Below are 20,166 nucleotides of genomic sequence, written 5' to 3' on the forward strand. Positions count from 1 at the left end.
AGTTTTTTTTGGAAGCAGTTTTCTAGGCCTTTCTTCCAAGGCACCTCTGAGAGAACTTGAACCTCCAACCTTTTAGTTAGAAACCAAGCTTGTTAACCATTTGTACCATCCAGAGATTCCCCATTCAACACAGAGTTCCTTCAAGCCATAATTTATATATTGATTTCAAGTTTCTGCTCTCCATCTTGATAGCTCTTTCCTGGGCCTTCTCTAATATCTAATTATCCATCTTCAACTTGGATACCTAAAAGTGGGCACAAAAATTTATTCCTTGGACTTACCTTTTGGGGAGGTAATTTAAAGGGGATTCCCCCTTTGTTTTGATTGTGAGCATTTCTTAGATTCTCATGAAGACCTAAGGAATGTTAACACTAATGTTTTTTCCCATTACAGTGTAGAGATTAAAATGAGTCAATATGAAAGTGTCTTTAGAATTTAAAAACATCCTCGTGGGCTTTTTAAGAATTCAGGATTCTTTGAGAAAATGAATCGACCTGTTAATACTGATAATTTCAGGGCGCCATAAGAGAAATAATAGATGCCTGAGCATCTAAAGTGTGTCCATTCAAAATGCATTCATTAAACGTCTACAGAAAGCAGGACCTGTTAGATTCTGGAAATACATAGATCAATAAAACATGGCGTTACCCTTGAGGAACTCACAGACTAATAGGAAAGACAACAGTGAACAGAATCAATTATAATACATGTGATCAGCTCCTCAGTAGGGTCTTGCTGAAGGCACCATGAGAGTAGAGGGCATAAGTGAGGAGCCCTCTGGTTCAGTTTTAGATTTCTTGGTACGGTATTCTTTTAGCTTCTCTGTATTGCCAACATTTATGTGCAGTGTGTTGAATGAAGGGTTTTATGTATGTTATCTTATGCAATCCTTTTAGAGGTTGGTCCCATTAAGGATCCCATTTTGCAATTGGGAAAATTGAGCAGCTTTTCAAATGTAAAATTGAGAAAATATTCTCTGTGTCTGTGGATTTCAAGGCTCTGAGAAGGCTCTGTGAGAATGTGAGGAGATAATACAAAAGAAAGACCTGCATAAGAATTATCATCAGAAGTCCTTGGTGTGAAAATATTTATGTGGGTTCCAAGAATTAGACAGGATCCCTGTTTGTTGTTTACCACTCCCCCCTTGTCACCTGACTCCCCCTCTTTCTCCCCTCTCCTGTTTCTGTAATTGTGTTCCCAGTTTACTGGATGGACTAAGCCAAATTTGAGAAGTTATTTTTAATTCTTTTTTTTTTAATTCAATATCTCTTGCCGTATTCCAATAGACAAGGAAGCTAATTTAACTTCTAATTTTTTTCTTTATACAATTTTATAAGAGCATTTGTAGGTTTTGAAAGTTATTTGAATACAATGTCTTCTTAAAAAAAAAAAAAACAATAACATTGATTCATCTCCCTTCATTCCTTCCTCTCAAACTAATATACTGGAGGGGAAAATAATGCTAGCATTTGTTAAATATGCAGTGGTTGACTATTACCTAGATATGTAGTTGCAGTCCATGAAGCCAAACAGGTGTGTACTCAAGTAATTCATTAGATGGATGTTCAACTCATAAATTTAGTTTACTGAAGTTTTAGTTGAGTGTGGTATCCCGTGTGCGGTTTTCCTATACAACAGACAGCGTCTAGGTAAAGGGTAATTACTGACTTCCCTCAGAGTGTCTAATTGTGATCCATTCTGAAATGAATCACAGATGAGCCTTCAGGTGTGTGCGGCACACACTTCACCTTGTTCCTGAGCAGCAGCTCCATTTATTTATTTATTTATTGGGAGGAATGATCCATTTACTGCTTTGGATGGGGGTGTGGAGGAGGCGGAAGATGCTTAGGTGTGCCAACTCGTCCTGGGCGCGCACAGGTTGCAGGGAGCTGTCTTTCCCATAAGTCCCCGCTCCTTAGGCGGGGCGAATGCCGGGGGTGGTGGGGGCACTTGGGAGTGTCTTCCTGGGCTCTCTGGTTAGGAAGGGTCCCCGTGCTCTCGTTTCAGCTGAACGCGGGGAGACTGGCCAAAGGTATCAGGTTCAAGTCTTCTAATAGGCCAATTTTCTAAAAATGTTTTTAAGTTTCCTTTTTTGGGGAGGGAAGGGGAAAGAAGGGTTTTTCTATGTAAATTCTTTTCATTGTAATTAGATCCCAAGGGGAAACTTAGCACTGGGCATGTTCGGATGTGAATGCTTTTGCTGGTAAGCAACAGCCTCCCGGAACCAAAGACTTAATATAGTAGCTTTTCCTCCACCCCCTCTCGGAGTTGCAAATGGTATCTGCCAAACAGATGACAAAGTACCTTGGACTGAATCACACACAGACAGCATTTTGAGCAGAACACACGGCTAAACTCTTGTAATTACTGTTTATAGCTGGCCAAAGCTGGCTAACAGAGGGCAAACCCAAGAGGAAATAAGTTTCCTGAACCTTAGAGAAATGGCTGTGTATTAATTAAAGACTAGGACGGGACGGGTGATTCTCAGGCATACTCCAAGTTTTTTTGAGATCATAGTTCACATCACGTTTCCTCCGGAGGGAGTGAGTAGATAATTGGGATCTTTTTTGTCTTTTTCATTTTTCCTTTTATTTATTTATTTTTAATCCCCGGCTGTTTGGGTCTTATGGCCTTGAACCTGCAGTGAATTGAAGATAGAAATGGATATGTCTGACCCCAATTTTTGGACTGTCCTCTCAAACTTTACTTTGCCTCATTTGAGGAGTGGGAACAGGCTTCGGCGAACACAAAGGTAAAAACGCGGGGGATCCTTTTCCTGGTGCGGGAATGCTTTCGCTTCCGAGGCACCCGTGGGCTTGGCTGCCCAAGCCTCTTAGTAGCTGGGGGCTTGTTTATTGGGTGACAGTTTGAAAAGTTTATACCCTGTTAGGGGGGCACCGTTTCAGGTATCCCATCATCCTTGTGGATTTCCTGGATAATCCTGATAAATGTACTTCTTCGAATTCTTCCTTTGAAATGTGGGTAACAAGACCAGGTTCAGTTGTGAGTGGTGGGAAGCCGGGGGGGGGGGGCGGGGAGGAGCTACTTTTGTCTAAGTCTGTCTTTTTGATCTGATCGTGTTTATCCCTTTCATTCACCCAGACATCAGGGCTTCTGATTCTTTGTAGAGCCTTTCAGGTGTTCTTTTCCATTAAATGTTTGACCTTTATAAGATGCAGATATATGTACAAAGAGAGTCCGAATTAGCGTATTTCGTATTGTCTGCTTAAAGAGACAGGTCTGCCTCACTTTGTCATTTGGTTTTTACTGGTTTGCTGACATTTACGGCTAACACAGGGCTGGCTTTTCATTTTGAAATATATATTTGACAGAATCGGTGGGGGCAAAAAAGAATTTTAAAGTCAAGATGAAGCTCATGCCACAAGTGAAAGGCAGTTCAGAGTTAGTTGCTGACACTTAGGTTAAGAGAACATGATTTTTAAAGGAGGAGTTTCTCCTCTTTTCATATTGGTGCCCAGCACAGAAAGGTGGGATCGTGGTTTTAGAGAGACACACCCTCCAAGTTGTGTAGATACAGATTCTTTGTTTTTCTTTAAAACTTGCCTTGCACGTACACGTGAGCATGCATGAGAGAAATGGTGCATGCGGTCAGATAAACAGGATGCAGGCTATCAGATTTGGGACTTCGTAAGCTCTATACTCCAGTGTTCACAGAATACAAGAAAATGGTTCTTTGTGTTTTGTTATACCTGTAACTTTTTGTGGCATAAATGTAGATAATGTAATATTTTGGAAAATGTAGTAACTTTTTTTTCTTCTTTTGAAACTTCCCGTGATATTCTTATATTTTCAAAGTATCCTGGAATATTGTCCCTTTCTCTCACACTCGTTGCGTGTGTGTGTATGTATATGTACACGTATATGTATACATACATTTATATGTGTATGTATGTGTGGGAGCCCTGGTGGCACAGTGGGTAAGAGCTTGGCTACTAACCAAGAAGTCAGAAGTTCAAATCCACCAGCCACTCCTTGGAAATGCCATGGGGCAGTTCTACTTTGCCCTGTAGGGTTGCTTTTGACTCTGAATCGACCAGACGGCATCGGTTTTGTTTTTTGTTTTTAATTTTTTTTATGTACATGTGTAAGAGATATCTGGCAGATTTAAAGCCATACTTTTTAGCGCAACTTGAACCGTGTTGATACTGCTAAACCATGTTAAATTATAAAGTTGTGCCTTCTAAATAGTGTAGCTATACTTTTCTATTCTGCCATATAATAAGTTCAGAGATACTCTTAGTGTTGGTCATTTTTATTCATGCTGGGCCATCTGTACACAAAGCTCCCAAAACAGCTAATAAAGTAGAACAGACATATGCTCTATAAATGAACAAGGCTACTTCTCCTCATGGCCATAAGTCCTATAACTTCTTCCCTTTTTCAGTTTGACAGGAGCCCTTTAGTATTTCTCGGCGATGAGGTCCTGGCTGTTGTGCAGCCTTGGCTCTTAAAAAAAAATTATATGCAGCCAATTCTTGGAGAGAGAGTCTGCTCTAGCATCGCACCTGTGTCTGAACCTGAAAAGTAGTAGCTGGAGCCTTTCTGCCCCTTCACCTACCTGTTGATAGTATTACTGAGAGAGTCAGTTCATAAAGAATTCTCAGACTGGGCTGACCTTGGCTTTAGGTGAATGTCTATCCAGCCATGTCGTTGTCGTTAGATGTGATCGAGTCGGACCCGGCTCATGTCAACCTCAGTTATAACAGAAAAAAATGTTGCCCAGTCCTGTGCCATCTTCATGATTGTTGGTATGTTTGAGCCTATTGTTGCATTTGTTGTATCAGTCCATCTCATTGAGGGTTTCCCTCCAAATCTCCAATTCAGACAGCTCACATTGGCAGAGAGCCTACATTTTAAGTAAACTGGGATCTTCCCGACAAATGACATAGTGTGGGAGGGCCGTTTCCAGTCCCAAGGTCATAGTCACGCACCCATATCGTTCACTTTGACAAAACAAAAGGAGGTGGATTTTCTTCTTCCCTTTCAAGAGTAGAGGTTGCATAGCCTGTTTGTTACTAGGGATTGCTAGGATTCACGGAGTGTGGAAATGTATGTCCTGAATATCATTTATACTTTCATCCAGTCATGCATGTCTCTAAGGATTGGTACCATTTTATATTTATTATGTAGATTCAGAAAGATGAAGGGCAATGTCTTCCTCTGCAGGGCAGTATACATGGCTGTTATATTCTGTTATTATACAGTGATCAATTCTGGCTTTGTGTCCTTCCCTAAGGACACATAGCATATGTTTACACTGTGACTCTTCCCATTCTGTGACCTAACCCTTAACTGCTCTAAGTTCTGTCTGCTTCTCCACATCCCACACATTAACCTTCTTCCCTACCTGGCTGATCAGGTACCCTGAATATCTTTTTTTAAAGGATCTTTTCATTCCCGTATTGTCCTCTCCTGTTGCCAGTCATCGTGAGGTGTTCTAGATAAGAACACCTTGCCCTCATCCTCAGTCCAACCTGCCTTACCTCTTTGAATATCTGTCCTGCGCAGACTTAACTTCTTTTCTGCACACTCACTGACTTTGTCCTATAGATCATTCATTTTGCATATTTTATCCCAGCTAGTTGTTCTGTGTAATCCAGAGGGCTTCATCTTAACTTGATCTTTAATATCAACTTCTTACGTCTATCAAGCCTATGAAGGAGTAAAATCTAGCTTTGATCCTGTGAACGGCCATCTTAAACCACATTGGAACAGGGGTTTGTACCACTTAAACAAAAGAAAAAGAAGTTGAATATTTTCAGATTCTTGACCTTAAACTTTTGTTGTTAGTGACTGTTGAGTAGATTTCAACTCTTGGCAACCCCATGAGTGCAGAGTAAATTACTCCATAGGTTTTTCAAGGCTGTGAACTTTCAGAAGTAGATTACTACACCTGTCTTCTGAGGTACCTCAAATGGGCTCGAACCACCAACCTTTTGGGTAGTAGTCGAACTCTTAACTGTTTGCACCATCCAGGGACTCATTTTAAACCTTTATTATGGTAGAAACTGTCCTTACAGAAGCCTTTTAGTTTGCTTCATCCAGGGCTTAGAACCGGTTCAGTCATGGCCTAGGATGTGAAACTGGAACAGACCAGAGTGTTTAAAATTTGGGTGACTCAGGATGGGAAAAGTTACAGGTTAAAGCCCTGGAATAGGAGACTCAGAAGAGGCATAGGAGAAGAGCAAAACGTATTCCAGTTCAGCTGTTTCTACATGTGCAATTCAGTGACATTGATTACGTTCCTCAGATTGTGTAGCCATTCTCACTCTCCTTTTCTGAGCTGTTCCTCCCCCATTAAAATAAACTCACTGTCCCCTCAGGTTCCTATCGGATCTTCACAGTTACTGTTGTCACTTTGATCCCATATAGCTAGGTCTTAAAAGCACATAATGCTCAAGACAGACATTCTTTACTAGTTAAGCTGAACTATTATTCGGTTTTAAGAAGTTTTCAGAGGATATATTTATTTTAAAGTTTAAAAATTATCTCAGGGCAGTAGTTTCAGGGGTTCACCTAGCCTCCATGGATCCAGAAAGTCTGGATTCCAGGAGATTTTGAAATTCTTTTCTGCATTTTCCCCCTTTTGATCAGGGTTCTTTTGTAGAATCTTTGATCAAAATGTTCAGTAATGATAGCCAGGTACTATCTAGTTCTTCTGGTCTCATGGCAAAGGACACAGTTGTTCCTGGAGGCAATTAGCCACACATCCATTTCCTCATCCTATTCCTGGCTCTCCTTCTTCCTCTGTTGCTCCAGGCAAATAGAGACCAATTATTTTGTCTTTGATGGCGACATACAAGTTTTTAAGACCCCAGGCACTACGCAACATGCAAGAAAATAGAGCAGAAGCACTGAACACTTTATTAGGATAATTAACTGAGATGTCCCATAAAACCATGACCCTAAACTTCCAAACCATGAAACCAAATCCCATGAGATGTTTGGTTGTACATAAGCAGCCTCAGAAGCTACTCTTTTGGTTTTTTTTTTTTTTTTTGTAAATATACCTATCACACAACTTTTTAAAGGTGTACTTTTTAAGGTTTCTCTTCTAATTCTGAGCCCTACCTTGGCCTATCACACCCTGAGTTCTTGGGAAAAGAAGCCTACAACCTTACTCTCAGACTAGACTCTTTCAGATTATTACATAGCACTGATTAACTGAAGACCTGTGTTCCTTGTCCCACATCCCTAAGACGGTATATTGTGCCATTCATTTTAATCTTTACTGCAGTACATGCTGAGTTGTCTCGATGCACACTTACTTTTGTCTGCTGTCTTACTGTAAAGCTCATACCTTTCCATTGGAAATGGTTTCTTTTTTATGACTGGCTTTGTTCTTCTTCCCCTTCCCTATGTCCTCAAGGCAGTCGCAGTACCACCATCTACCTGCTGCTTTGAGGGACAGAAATGTAGGCAGATTATTTCATCCAAGAGGTTTTGTTGTTGATTTAAACTGAAGTAATAGATTGCATGTTTTCACGACTTTAAATTACACAGTTCTGCAGATGTTGTATTCCCTTGAGCATCTCCTCACAACTTGGAATGGAAAGCAGTTTGCTTGCATTCATGTTTCCACTTACGTTTATAACACCTTTTCTTTTCCTATTGGTTAAAAACCTTTTTGGGAAAGGAGTCAGTTTTCTCTTTCACTTACCTCTCCTTTCTCCCACAGTGTATAATAAAGGACTACAGGTGATTTCTAAATGCTGCTAAGTTTGGAGGTGGGCATTCCGTTTTAATGAAGTACAGATACTTGGACTTTAATCCTCACGTTCAGGCATCTATCATGTTTTTACTTGGCTCACATGATAATCTGGAAACTTCAGTGACGCCTAAATCAATAACCCATAGCCATGCAGTTGGATAGTATGTGACTTAGTGAATCACTTTGAGCAAGTTTCTAAATGTGTTTTTCTGAGAGCCAGCAACTCCAAGGACCCACGGGAAAAATGAAGTTGTTTTGCTGAATTCACATCACTTAGCACTTGCTACGAACAGCAGGTACATTGAGAGATCTTAAACTAACTGCTGTAGTTGTCAGAATGTGTTGAATTTTTATGCACATGGATTCTTCCCTTCAGAAACATCTGTAGTGTTTTGTGAGTTTTTCTTTTTTTCGTTCATGAATATGTCCTAAAAGAGTGTGAAGAATAGACTTCTCTCCTGCCCTTGGATTCCTGGTGTTGGTGATATTGCACTCATCTCTTTCTTCCCTGAACCTCAGTTAGGTTCACGCTTATTGAGCACTTATTGTATGCTGGGCACTGTGACCCAATGACTAAAGCCATAGGCATGCTTCAGTGAGTTCACAGTCCAGGAGGAGTAAGACATGTAGATAATCATTGCAAACCAGGGCAATGAAATATTTACAAAGTACATAACAAGCCACAGGAGTTGTCAATGGGTAAGGGAAACTTTGATATTAGGGAGCCAAGAGAGGTACCCCATAGAGGAGGCAACACCAGAGAGGGGTTTTGAAGGATAGGTTGGCATTTATCAGACAGAAGGACAGGGACTTCCCAAGGGGAAAAAGAAATGGTGTATACAAAGGCATGGTGGCCTTGGTAGCAGAAATCAGTGACATAGCTCAGTTTTGCTGGAACGTAAAGAACCAGCAGCATAACTCTGTGTTGCTGAAGCATAAAGTCTGAAGAGGCAATAGAGCATAGTGGTTAAGAGGGTTGATCTCAAACCAGTCACTCTGGGTTTGAATCTCGACTCTGACATTGGGTATGTTAACTTCTTTGTACTTTAGTTGCCCCATCTATAAAATATGGATAATTAAATTACTTATCTTACAGGGCTTTTATAAAGATTAAAATGTGTTCATATGTGTAAAATGCTGAATTCAATGACTGGTGCATAAAAACATTCAATAAATCTTAGTTATTAGTATTACTACTGTCATTACAACAACAGAATGAGTAGCCAGTGATGAGACTGGGGAGAGGAGCTAAGGTGCCATTTGATATTTGAGGGAGCTTGGCCTTTATCCTGTGGATGAGGGACAATGAGTGTCTACCATCACTGCAGAGTTTAAAGGTGGGGGTGAGACCTAGAAACCAATAAATAAGTATTGCAGCAGCCTATCTGAAAGGTTATGCAGGCCTGAATTAAGAATGTGGCGAGATAATGCCTTTGAGAGATATTAAGTATATAAAATTGACAAAAGCTGATGAGCCATTGGTTCTGAGGGATGAAGAAAGATTCCACAATGTTCATAGGGTTTTTGACTTGGGGGACCAGGGAGGCGGAAGAACCACCTGGAAAAAAGAATGGGGTGGGGAGGACCACAAGAACTTGTACACTTTTATCTCCCCAAAGATCCATTAAATCCACATTTTTTTGAGCACCTGTTGTGTGCTGGTGCAATGGGGTATTCATTCTTTCATTCAGCCAGTATTCACACTGTGTACCTGGTACTGGACTAGGGATATAGTAGTGAACAAGACAGGCAGAGTGTTTGGACCTTACAAATAAACAACCAGCTAAATAAGCCAATTGTCAAGTTATAGTCAGTGTACTAAAGGACGTATGTAGCAAGAGCTGAGAAGAAAAAGTAACAGTGCAGGCATGGAGGCAGAGGGCTCCTTTAGATAATGTGGTCAGCAATGGTCATTTGAGGAGTTAACCTTTAAGGGGAGACTGAAATGATGAGAAAGAGCTGTCCATGGGAAGAGTTCGGGGCCAGGCACAGGGAACAGCAAAGGCTCTGAAGCAGGAAACAAAGGGTCTCTTAGGCAGGCAGGGGGCTATAGAGACTCAGGCACCCAGGGAGACTGGAGCAGAAATAATAGGCTTGGGAATCATCATTCAGACCATCGGAGAAATAGATTAATCTGTGAGGGAGCTAACAATGCCCCATTTAAGGAGGGGGCAGGAATTTGGATAGGTACAGAGAGAAGGAGTCTGTGGAAGAGAGTCCCAGAAGGCAGGGAACCGGAAGAGCACTGTCCCAGAGATCCCAGGAGGAGAATAGTCAACACTGCCATTCCATAGAGAGATGAAATGAATGTGTATGTTGGGTCTGGCACCTGGGAAGTCATTGATGACTTCAGCAGGAACAGTTGTAGCAGAGTGATGAGTGTGGGGTGTATGTGTATGTATGTGAGGGGTGTGCTGACAGGCCAGGAAATGGTACACAAGTGAAGAATTGGAGACGATGGGTGGCAACAACTCTCTGTGGGGAGCTAAATACAGCAGGAACACATCATTGCGTCCTAGCCTGTGCACATTCATGGCTGGCCTGTTAGCCCTCATTTCTGAATCATATCCCCTTACTCACTGTTGCTCATGTTTACTGCCTGCTTCATCACCCAAATCAGCAATGGCAATTTCCTTTTCACTTCCTTCTGGAAGCTCAAGCCTTTCCACAGCCTTATGAGTATCTCCTTTCTAACATTTTGACAATTGGAGTTTCTCTCTCTTTAAAGCCCTGGCTCTGCACATCTCTAGTTCCCATCTACTGCCACTTCCTCTCCTCCTGAGCCCCTGATACCCACGCCTTTCCCTTCCAGCCTATTCCTGAGATGACTGAAACCCAGCTTCACTTGTTGCTCCTCCTCTAAACGCTTGACCTGCAGGCTCTACCCCTCCCTGAGTCTCTGTGCCCATTTCCTCCTACTCCGTTCTTTGCCCAGGCCTGTTTCATAACTGCTTCCTTTCATCCTTCTCTTCATGCTCTCAAATGTATCTTCTGCAGCTGGAAGAGGCCTGCATATCACTGCAGGGCCTGCCCTTCAATCCTTCTCTCATCTCCAGTGAGCTTCCAATATTGGTAATATTCCATCAGACAACCCTGCTGCCCTCTTTCATGACCCCCACACCCCCAACTTAGTAAGGGCTACTCCTGGAGAAGAGGAGAAAGCTGAGAGCACAAGCCAGGAGCTTTCAGCAGGTCTTTCTATTTCTGCCGAGAGCTAGGCTGCCCCACTCAGAATCATGTTCTCATAGATTGAGTGCCTCATGTACCCGATTAAAGCTTACCAGATACAGAGGACACGAGCAGGAATATGCATAGTTCAGAAATGATGCTTCTAGCCTCTAGTGTGACGCTTACAACAGGAGATTACAGATTGTTTTGCTCCTTGAATGTGTAGGCTTTTTGTGGAAAGGAAAGGAGAGAAAGAGAGAGAAATGTGTGAAAAAGCAAAAAGTAGATTTTTCAGAGAAGTTCATTAAAAATAAACCGTTCAAAACTGGAGCATATGCTCCATGGGGAGAAATGGGCTATTCATTGCTGTAATTGGACAACATCGTAAGGGTGTGTGTGTGTCTTAACTCCCAAAGCACAGAGAAAGGGTGGGTGGTACCTTGATAAGTTACAGCGAGGAGGTAGAACATTATATGCTTTTATTGCTTGACTTGCTTCTCTTTACACATATATCCAGTTGTCAGAAGCCTAAGTAATATCTTTGAAACAGATGAATTGTAAATAAGCTTCAAGGTAGAGACCATCTTCCTTCTGGAGTGACAGCTGATGAGTGTCGGGGTCAAGAAATCATTTGAGCCTCTATGCAGGAATGGCCCATAGAGGAAAAAGCTTAGAATAGGGCTTATTCTGAATAATTTGGGAGATACTGCCTTTTAGTGGTTGAAATGGGGATAGGCTAGTTTCTCAGGGAGATTACAGATGGAGGTGCTGAACCCCTACTCTCCCATACACCTCCATCTTTAGTGTCAGTGAGCATTACAAAGCTATTTAATCTGAGCTGTCTTCACTACGTGTTGCCTAGTCATTTGAGAATGTCATGGTAGCTGAGTAATCCCTTTGAAAGTTAAGTAGGAGAACCAAGACATTGAAATGGTCCTGGGGCTACCTGGATGAAAGTAGGCACCAACACCCAAACCAGACCCATTGCCATTGAGTCGATTCAGATGGCCCCGTAGGGTTTCCAAGGCTATAGTCTTTGCAGAAGCAGACTGCCACATCTTTTTCCCCCGGAGCCGCTGGTGGGTTCAAACCGCCAACTTTTGTGTAGCAGTCAAGCGCTTATCCGCTGTGCTACTGGGGCTCCTTGAAGGTAGGCACAGGGTGTGCCTAAAACCATTTATTACAAGTGGAGTCAGTCTCCATCAGTGGAGTCTTGGCTATATAGTACCGATTTGGTTTTTATGATACCTCGAACATTTTGTAAATACCCAAAAAAACTACAGCGATCTCTAAATAAAAGTTCACATGGTTGTTAATACTGGTAGTTCTGGTACTTCATTTTCTTTTCCTCTATCTGCCTGGTAATTAGGAAAGTTCCCTTGTGAACTTGGCTGTCAATTCTGATAATGTTGACCTTAAACCTTATTAATAGAATGAGAAGACCAGTGGGAGTTTTAGCTACACTAATGGCTATTGGACATGCTTATTAGAGAAGGTAATTATACGAATATCAAACTGAAATGTCCTATTGTTTTTGTTTTAAGGAAAAAAAGACCCAAACAGAATTTACACTTGAACCGCCACTTGAAGGTGAAATAGATTGGAAAGAAGAATAGGCAGTCATTAATGTTCATCTCTTTTCTTAAGCACCTCATTTCTTGCTTTTATGGAACCTTGGGTCTTTCTACATTGTGCCGACTTTGTAGTCTTACAGTCAGCAGTGACTCTGATTTTGTTAGGGCTTAGTGGCACAGTGGTTGACAGCTACGGCTGCTAACCAAAAAGTCAGCAGTGTGAATCCACCAGCTACTCCTTGGAAACCCTATAGGGTTGCTATGAGTCAGATCAACTCACTGGCAACAGGTTATGGCTAGTAGGTTAGGGTTTCTTAGGAGTACCTAGGTTATACAAATAGTTAATTTGCTTGGCTGCTAACCAAAAGTTGCAGGTTTGAGTTCACCCAGAGGCACCTTGGAAGAAAGGCCTGGCCATCTACCTCAGAAAAATCAGCCATCAAAAATCTATGGAGCATAGTTCTACTCTAACGCAGTTGACTCCGTGGCAACTGGTATTGGTACTGGTAGGCTGTCTTAGGAAACTAACTCTAGGCAACAGTATAGACATAATCTAGATCTTGACACTTAGTAGGCCGTCCGCCATTTTTATCCTGAAGTTCTGGAATAAGCTTTTAGTTCTACGGAGATAAGAACCAGCCCCATGTCCCTAGAAACTTTCTAACCTGACATAGAGGTTCAAATTGCAGGTATCTTTTGAAGGTAATGTATTAGGTTTTGAGTGAATCACCTGGGTAGAGGGAATGAGGAAGCAGTAGATCACATGAAGATTAGTAAAACTTGCTGAGGTCTCCTGGGGTCATAGAATTAGAGAGGAAAGAACATTGATGGATTCATCAGGCCTATTTTGCTAGCATGACTCTTTGCTGAAGCTGTCTTTGCTGTTTTATTCTGCCTAATTTTAAATATTACAGTGGGTGTTGCTGTCTCAGGCCCCTAATTTTGACCTTACTGTATTTTTTTCCCTTAAGAGTCACTATTAGAATATTATCTAGCCACTGTTGAAGTTCTCTGCTACTAAATTTGAAAAAAATCACTGAATCCATAGCTTGCATAAAAATCACATATGCCCTTTTAACATTCATGCCGTTAAAAGGTAGATGGTGAGCATCTCTATGTTGAAAATTATAATTATTGAATGTTTCACTTTTACAGATATATGGAGGGGGTAAGAAAAAAATAGTGTTTGTCATGGGAAAAACTGTTAGCTGAATAAAGCACTCTAGGAAATACCATAAATGAAACCTTTGTTATTGTAAAACAATAGCCATTAAGTGACTATTATGTAATGTTATTTCTTAAGTCTGATTTGGATGACTTGTTGATTTTGGAACTTGAGATATATTCCTTTAAAAATATTACTTTCACTTGGCTAATCTCAAGACTTTTACAAAAGCAAAGACTTTTCCAAGTGGATACCTAGGTCAGACCCGGTGCATTGGAGGTATTGAAGCCACGTTGGGTAGATTTTTCTCCATATGGGGATCAGTTTTACTCATTTGGTATTCTCCATTCTAGTACCAATCATGAGAAACACAAATTATTTGCCAATGCTCAGCCTCTCCAAAGGACAGACAGGTTGCAAAATGGCTGATAGCCAAGCTCACCGGCCTTAGTAAGTTGAATGGTTGATTCTGAATCTGCATTTTCCATAAACAGTAGGTCCCCATTGTTGTTGTTATGTGCCGTCAAGTGGTTTCCGACTCATAGCGACCTTACAGGACAGAGTAGAACTGCCCCATAGGGTTTCCAAGGAGCAGCTTGTGGATTTAAACTGCTGACCTTTCGGTTAGCAGCCAAGCTCTCAACCACTGTTCCACCAGGACTCCTGATAGATTCCTAAGCAAAGGGATTTAGTTCCTTTGGTCTCAGATGGCCGTAGTGGCCAGTGGCAGAGGGAGGACAGGTGGAGCGTAGGGTAGTTCAGGGGTACTTTAGGTAATACCTCCGCTCTGGTTTCTGCAAAATAAGCTTCTGTGCTTATGAATCATAATGTCCTGTCTGTTTTAGGAATTGCTGTCTGGGGTTAGATGTTTGAACGACGGAATTAGTAAGGAATAAAAGCAGCCATGTTTTTACTGTGTGATATGTAGCATTCTTCCTCAATAGGTATCTTCTCTCCTGTCAAAGACTTTATTTTAACTTTATTGTGGTAAAATACACGTAATAAGAAATTTGCTATTTTAGCCATTTTTAAGTGTACAATTTAGTGACATAATTACATTCACTATGTTGTGCAGCTGTCAATCACCACTATTTCCAAAATTTTTTCATCACTCCAAACCAGAAAATGCAGTACCCCTGAACAAAATTTCCCCATTATCTGCTGCCCTGAACCCGTGGTAAACCACTAATAAACTTTTGAAAGCAAGGATTTTTAAGCTGAAAAGCTGTTCTCTTCAGTCCAGTTCTAGGATCTTAGCAGTTTTTATGCCATTTTACCAGTATAATATTGCCAAGATAACCTCCTGGTAGTAGATTTCAGTTGTGTTCAAAATTGTGATTGATTACTTATCTATCATTTGATGGCTTCTTAAAGGAAATTCTTTAAATAAGAGCAGTTGTGGTTTTTCTTACCTTCTAAGATTTAACCTTGAAATGAGTCTGTGTTCTTACATCAGACCTAGGGTGTTTTAAAATTTGAACTGGTTAGGTATAAATATGATGTAACGTTTTAAGGCCATTCCTACGAAAGATATTTAGTGGAATGGATCCCAGTTTTAAAATCCATGAAGAAAGGGGTTCTAATTCTTGGCACTAATAGATGCATTCAGAAAAGTTGTATTCGTGCCAGAGTAAATATATATGCCCTTTACACTTTTTTCAGTTAACAGAAGTCACTTCTAAGTACTTATTTTGGCATTAAGGAAGCTCGTCATGACCTATTGTTTCAAAAAGATTATAGTCCTCCTTTTAAGCCAGTTCTCTGGTTCCCATGTAAGCGACATGCCCAGCCTGGTGCCGCAGAAACAACCTTCCCATTCTTATAGGTGTGTCCAGCAGGCAGTGGCTTGTAGCTGTTCGTTCAGCCACTTAACAGGTTTGATTTCAAATCTATTTAATAGGGAAACTAACATGTGTGGAGGGGATTCATGGCCCAGCAGTTATGGAGTTTGTTGGGAAGTCCCAGGTGTGTATCTATCTTAAACTCTACTTTCAGGCCTTTTAGGCTAAAATGGTTTTGTTTTTGTTTTGCTTTGTTTTTTCCTTCTAGTCATAGATTGAATTTCTAAAATGTCTTAGGGATTGGATTGGAAGGGTTAGCCCCAGTCCGGAGGGCTGTGCAGCTCCTCTTTCAATTCCCTTTCTTTGTTGCCTTAGAGGCACTGAAGAGGAGTCCAGTGGTTTTAAACTGGGCAAAAAAGACAGAAGAACCAGAAGCCAAGAGCTGGAGGATTAACCACTGAAAAAAGTTGATTACATTTGAAAATACTCGCAGGGGGTTATTTATGAGTCATGCATCACTGTGGACTCTTACTGTGTTGGGAGCTTTTGGGTGAGCCTGAATCACTTTCTGAAACTTAATAACCTAATAACTTAGTTTGACTAAGTTTGTCTCCCATGGTTCAGGGCGGGGGATTTATTGCATCATCTCATTTGTCATTATGTATCAGATATTTCCCAAGTACCTGCTGTATGACTGGGATTATGGTTATCACTGGGTTATGTGTGTGCCGTGATTCTTTCCTTTAAGTATCTCATCTATTGTGGTTAAAAAGTAATGTAGACAAAAGAATTGCTGTAACGTGGAATAATTGGTAGGAGATCTACCAATCAGCCAAGGAGGAGAGAGAAGGGAGTGAATATCTCTTGGGGCATTTTGGTATATGTTGTCTCATTTAATCGTTATAACAACTCTGTGAAGACTATATTAATACATCTGCTATATAGATGAAAACTTTGAGGCTCATAAAAATTTTGTAACCAGTCTCAAATCTCACCAGTAGTAAGTGGTGAATCAGATAAAATCTAACTATCCTATCCGGTCTCCAACGGAGATATATAGCTCCAACAATATTCTAATTAGTGAAAATAACGTTTGCGAAGTAACATTTTAGTGTTTTAATTTTTATCAAACGGCAGCCTTCTGGCAATTCAAAAGATATTTGTGAGGTATAGAGCCCTGATGAGGTAGGTCTTTTCTAGAGAAATGCCACCTGCTGTCTGAGGGAAGAGAGTGAAAAATGGAAGTAGGTTTTACTTTGTTTTAAAATTGCCACCTGCTGATTCTGGTTCCTGTTAATGGAAATTGTATATGTATTCTCCTGTAATTTCCTCATTTTAAAGCATTGCGGTTTATAATGGTGTTTGAGTGGGCTTGTGCTTTTAAAATTGAAACTTTGCTCGCAGCGTAGCTCTGAACAGCTGCTATCTTACAGGCCTTTTGAATGAGCAGCATAGCACCCCACTGTACCCATGCTTATTTTTCTGAGATTTCTCTTTCTGTATTATAAAATCCTGTGCGTTCACATGAGTGTATGTATTATGCATATCTCCCCAACTCCTTGCTGCTCTTGTAGCAGTGCATAGAATTCATTTCATACTAGGGACAAAAGGTCTTGCCTCTATAAGCAGTACAATGAGAATGATACCAGAGAAGATGAGCCAGGAGAGTTTTAGAGATGAATTACCGTATTTTTATATAATGACCTCATTCTACGTTTGTTTGCCAATTTCGCCCTCCGCCTGTGAGGTATTTTCATAAGCGCCTCTATTCCAATTTCTTTTTACATGTTGCTGTAAAAAAATTAGCATAGCTTGCTTAAGAAAATACCTCACAGGGGGAGGGCACAGTTGTCAAAGGAAAGTAGAAAATGCACATTACTTGTGTAAAAATAAGGTATTTACAGGCTTTTTCATCATTTTTTAAAAAATAGTGAACCCTCTTGAATATGTTAATGTTAACTGTGGCTTTAGAAGGAGATGAGTTGATGGCTCTCCCTTAAATACATCTTTTCTTTTGGAAATTATTGCATTTAGACAACTGAGAAGTAACATTTTTGTTAGGCATTAAGCAATTGTGTAAGAATAAACTATAAATAATCTACAGTATGGAAAAGACACAGACATTGCGTCCAGAATTCTCTAAACCGCAAAATCTCTTGGCCCAGTAGTGTAATGTATGGGCTGCTTTCCAGAAATGGCTGCCTCTTCCTACAGGTGGGTAAAAGAAGTTTTCCCTTAGGGTACTTTTTTAAATGTTAAAGGTGTTTTTCTTGGACACTAATCCAAGCCCAAAACTTATTCAGAGTCCTACTGACATACGGTTTGCCACTTGTATTTATTCACCCAAGAAAAACAAAGTCCAGGCAGCTAGGATTTTGTTTTGCTTTGTTTTTGTTTTTTACTGTTTTAAGTCAGGTTTATTGAAGCATAATTTCCAGGTAGTAAATCATTCTTTTGAGGGTGTGCGGTTCTGAGTTTTGACAAACGTGCTGCTGTATAACTACCACCACGACTAAGGCATAGAATACCTCCAAACACCGGGGAAAGTTTTAACCATTTTTTAATAGTTTAATAATGCTGATATAGGATAGGAATAAAACGTTTTGTATTGCTCTCCTCTCTTCCTTTTTAAAATTATACTCCACACTGTGTTCACATTTTGCTGTGGGGTTGCCATGAGTCGGGGACAGCTAACAACAATAGTTTTCCCTAATATCCTTTTTTTGTTCCAGTATCCCATCCAGGATGCCATGTTACATTTAGTCACCCTTTTTTAAAGTTATTTTTTGTGAGGAAGATGATTAAAAAACATAGGTTAATTACAAGGTTGATAATGTGATGTGAGGTACCAGCAAAATGCCTCAGAATAAGATGTTTGAAAAAACCAACAAACCAAACCCGTTGCTGTCGAGTCAATTCCGACTCCTAGAGACCCTGTAGGACAGAGTTGAACTGCCCTATAGAGTTTCCAAAGAGCGGCCTGGTAGACTTGAACTGCTGACCTCTTGGTTAGCAGCTGTAGCTCTTACCCACTACGCCACCAGGGCTTCCAGATGTTTGAAAGAAAAGCATAAACTAACTAAACTGTGTGATTCATTATTAACGTATAATAATAACTTCTTTGATGTTACGTAGGTGAAGTTGTAAGAAAACAAATAAACAGATAAGACTAGCAGAAAATGGTTAAAAATAATTCAAGGTCAACTGTTGGGGAAGAAAACAGGGCCATTGAGGTCGAAGTTTTGGAAGGAGTGAAATTTAAGACATAGATTATTGGAAAATAAGTATAGAGATCCAGGAGCAATCTTAGGAATTTTCTCTGAAAGCAAAGACTAGACAAAACATGCATTTTATAAGTGATAAATTCAAGGTACTTTGTTGGCTTTTTAAAAGAATTTATCAAATCCTTCTAAAGCTTTTATTATATTTGAATTTTAGTGGAATTTATAGAGGTTTTAAAATAAATTATAAACTTAATATATGCTAAAGATGAATAATTGGGAAAATATAAACAAACATAAAGCAAAAAAAAAAAAATACCTCAAATCCTAGTACTCAAAGATAATCACTCTTCACATTTTGAAGTTATCTTTTCAAGGTTCTTTTTTTCCCCCCCCATGTACATGCATACGCATACCACAAAACTCATATATTATTGTATCTCTTATTATTATTTTCTTTTTTCTCTTAATGAGATTCTTTTTAATAGCCAGCTTTACAATGTAGTACACAAGAAGGTATGGGAGGGGTAATTGTGACATCATGGGGCAGCATTCAAAACCACGCTGTGAAAGCAGCTGTGTTAACATGTAGCCCTGCCTGGTACAGACGGAGGGTGGGGCCTGGGACACCAGCATGTCAGCTTGAATGGTCTTAAGTTTCAGGTCCTGATCTTCTCTACCTGTATCCAGATCTCTCTGGAAATTCTTCTTTAAAAGCACTATTGCTAACTCAGATTCCAATTACCATCTCCCCACAGACTTAAATGTAAAACCTCAATGTCTAAACTTTATCCCTTATGTATGTGGGCAGGCTTTCCAGATGGCAGGCCAATTAATATATTTTATGCAAGGTGTAGAAATGTTTTTTTCTCCATAGGGGAACAGTGAATCCATCTGCTGCACATCTTCCTTTACCCTCTGTCCTTTGGGAAAAATCAGCATTTAATTTTCAGAATTAAATTGTGCAACTTTCTAAATGATACTTTATGCTTTTTTAGGGAGATAGTTTGAATAATTGAAATTATTTTTTACTATAAAGACTTAACCCTATATCATGGACTAAAATATATGGACATCTAAGTTTCATCCAGGGTATTATTATTTGTTTTCAAGTTGGGCGTACAGAATCACATGTTGAAACCTGAATCATAGAAGGCTTAACCTGGAAGAGACTTTTTGAAACACCCAGTCCAGACTCCTCATTGTAAGATGGGGAAATTAAAGTTGAGGATACTAAGGTCACTGGTTCAAACCCACCCAGTGGCACCGCAGAAGCCAAAAAAAAAAAAAAATCTTATGGAACAGTTTTACTGTGTAACACATGGGGTCGCCATGAGTCAGAATTGAATCAATAGCAAACTTTTTTTTGTTTGTTTTTAACCAGGGTTTCAAATTGGTAAATAACAGAGATGGACTTGAAACCTGGTCTTAAGGTTTTAATTTAGAACTAAAAAACCCATTGTCATCAAGCTGATTCCAACTCATAGTGACCTTGTAGGACAGGGTAGAACTGTCCCATACAGTT

General features: G+C 40.2%; 1 protein-coding gene across 12 annotated transcripts in view; it reads left to right on the forward strand.

Moving 5' to 3' along the window:
* Positions 1–20,166, forward strand: part of MAST4 (microtubule associated serine/threonine kinase family member 4) — a 721,413-nt gene that overhangs the window by 527,218 nt on the left and 174,029 nt on the right. The window contains exons 1-2 of one of the 12 annotated variants that reach the window (XM_049864824.1): positions 1,927–2,032; positions 2,645–2,752. The exons of 10 other annotated variants lie outside the window; for them this stretch is intronic. In XM_049864824.1, the coding sequence (XP_049720781.1) occupies positions 1,929–2,032; positions 2,645–2,752 (212 nt within the window). In that variant the 5' untranslated portion in view covers positions 1,927–1,928. Of the gene's footprint in view, positions 1–1,926; positions 2,033–2,644; positions 2,753–3,076; positions 15,605–20,166 lie in introns of those variants that run through there. One more of the 12 variants, XM_049864855.1, reaches the window with a different exon arrangement.

This window comes from Elephas maximus, chromosome 2, assembly GCF_024166365.1.
Source record: "Elephas maximus indicus isolate mEleMax1 chromosome 2, mEleMax1 primary haplotype, whole genome shotgun sequence".
Classification (NCBI taxonomy): Eukaryota; Metazoa; Chordata; class Mammalia; order Proboscidea; family Elephantidae; genus Elephas; species Elephas maximus.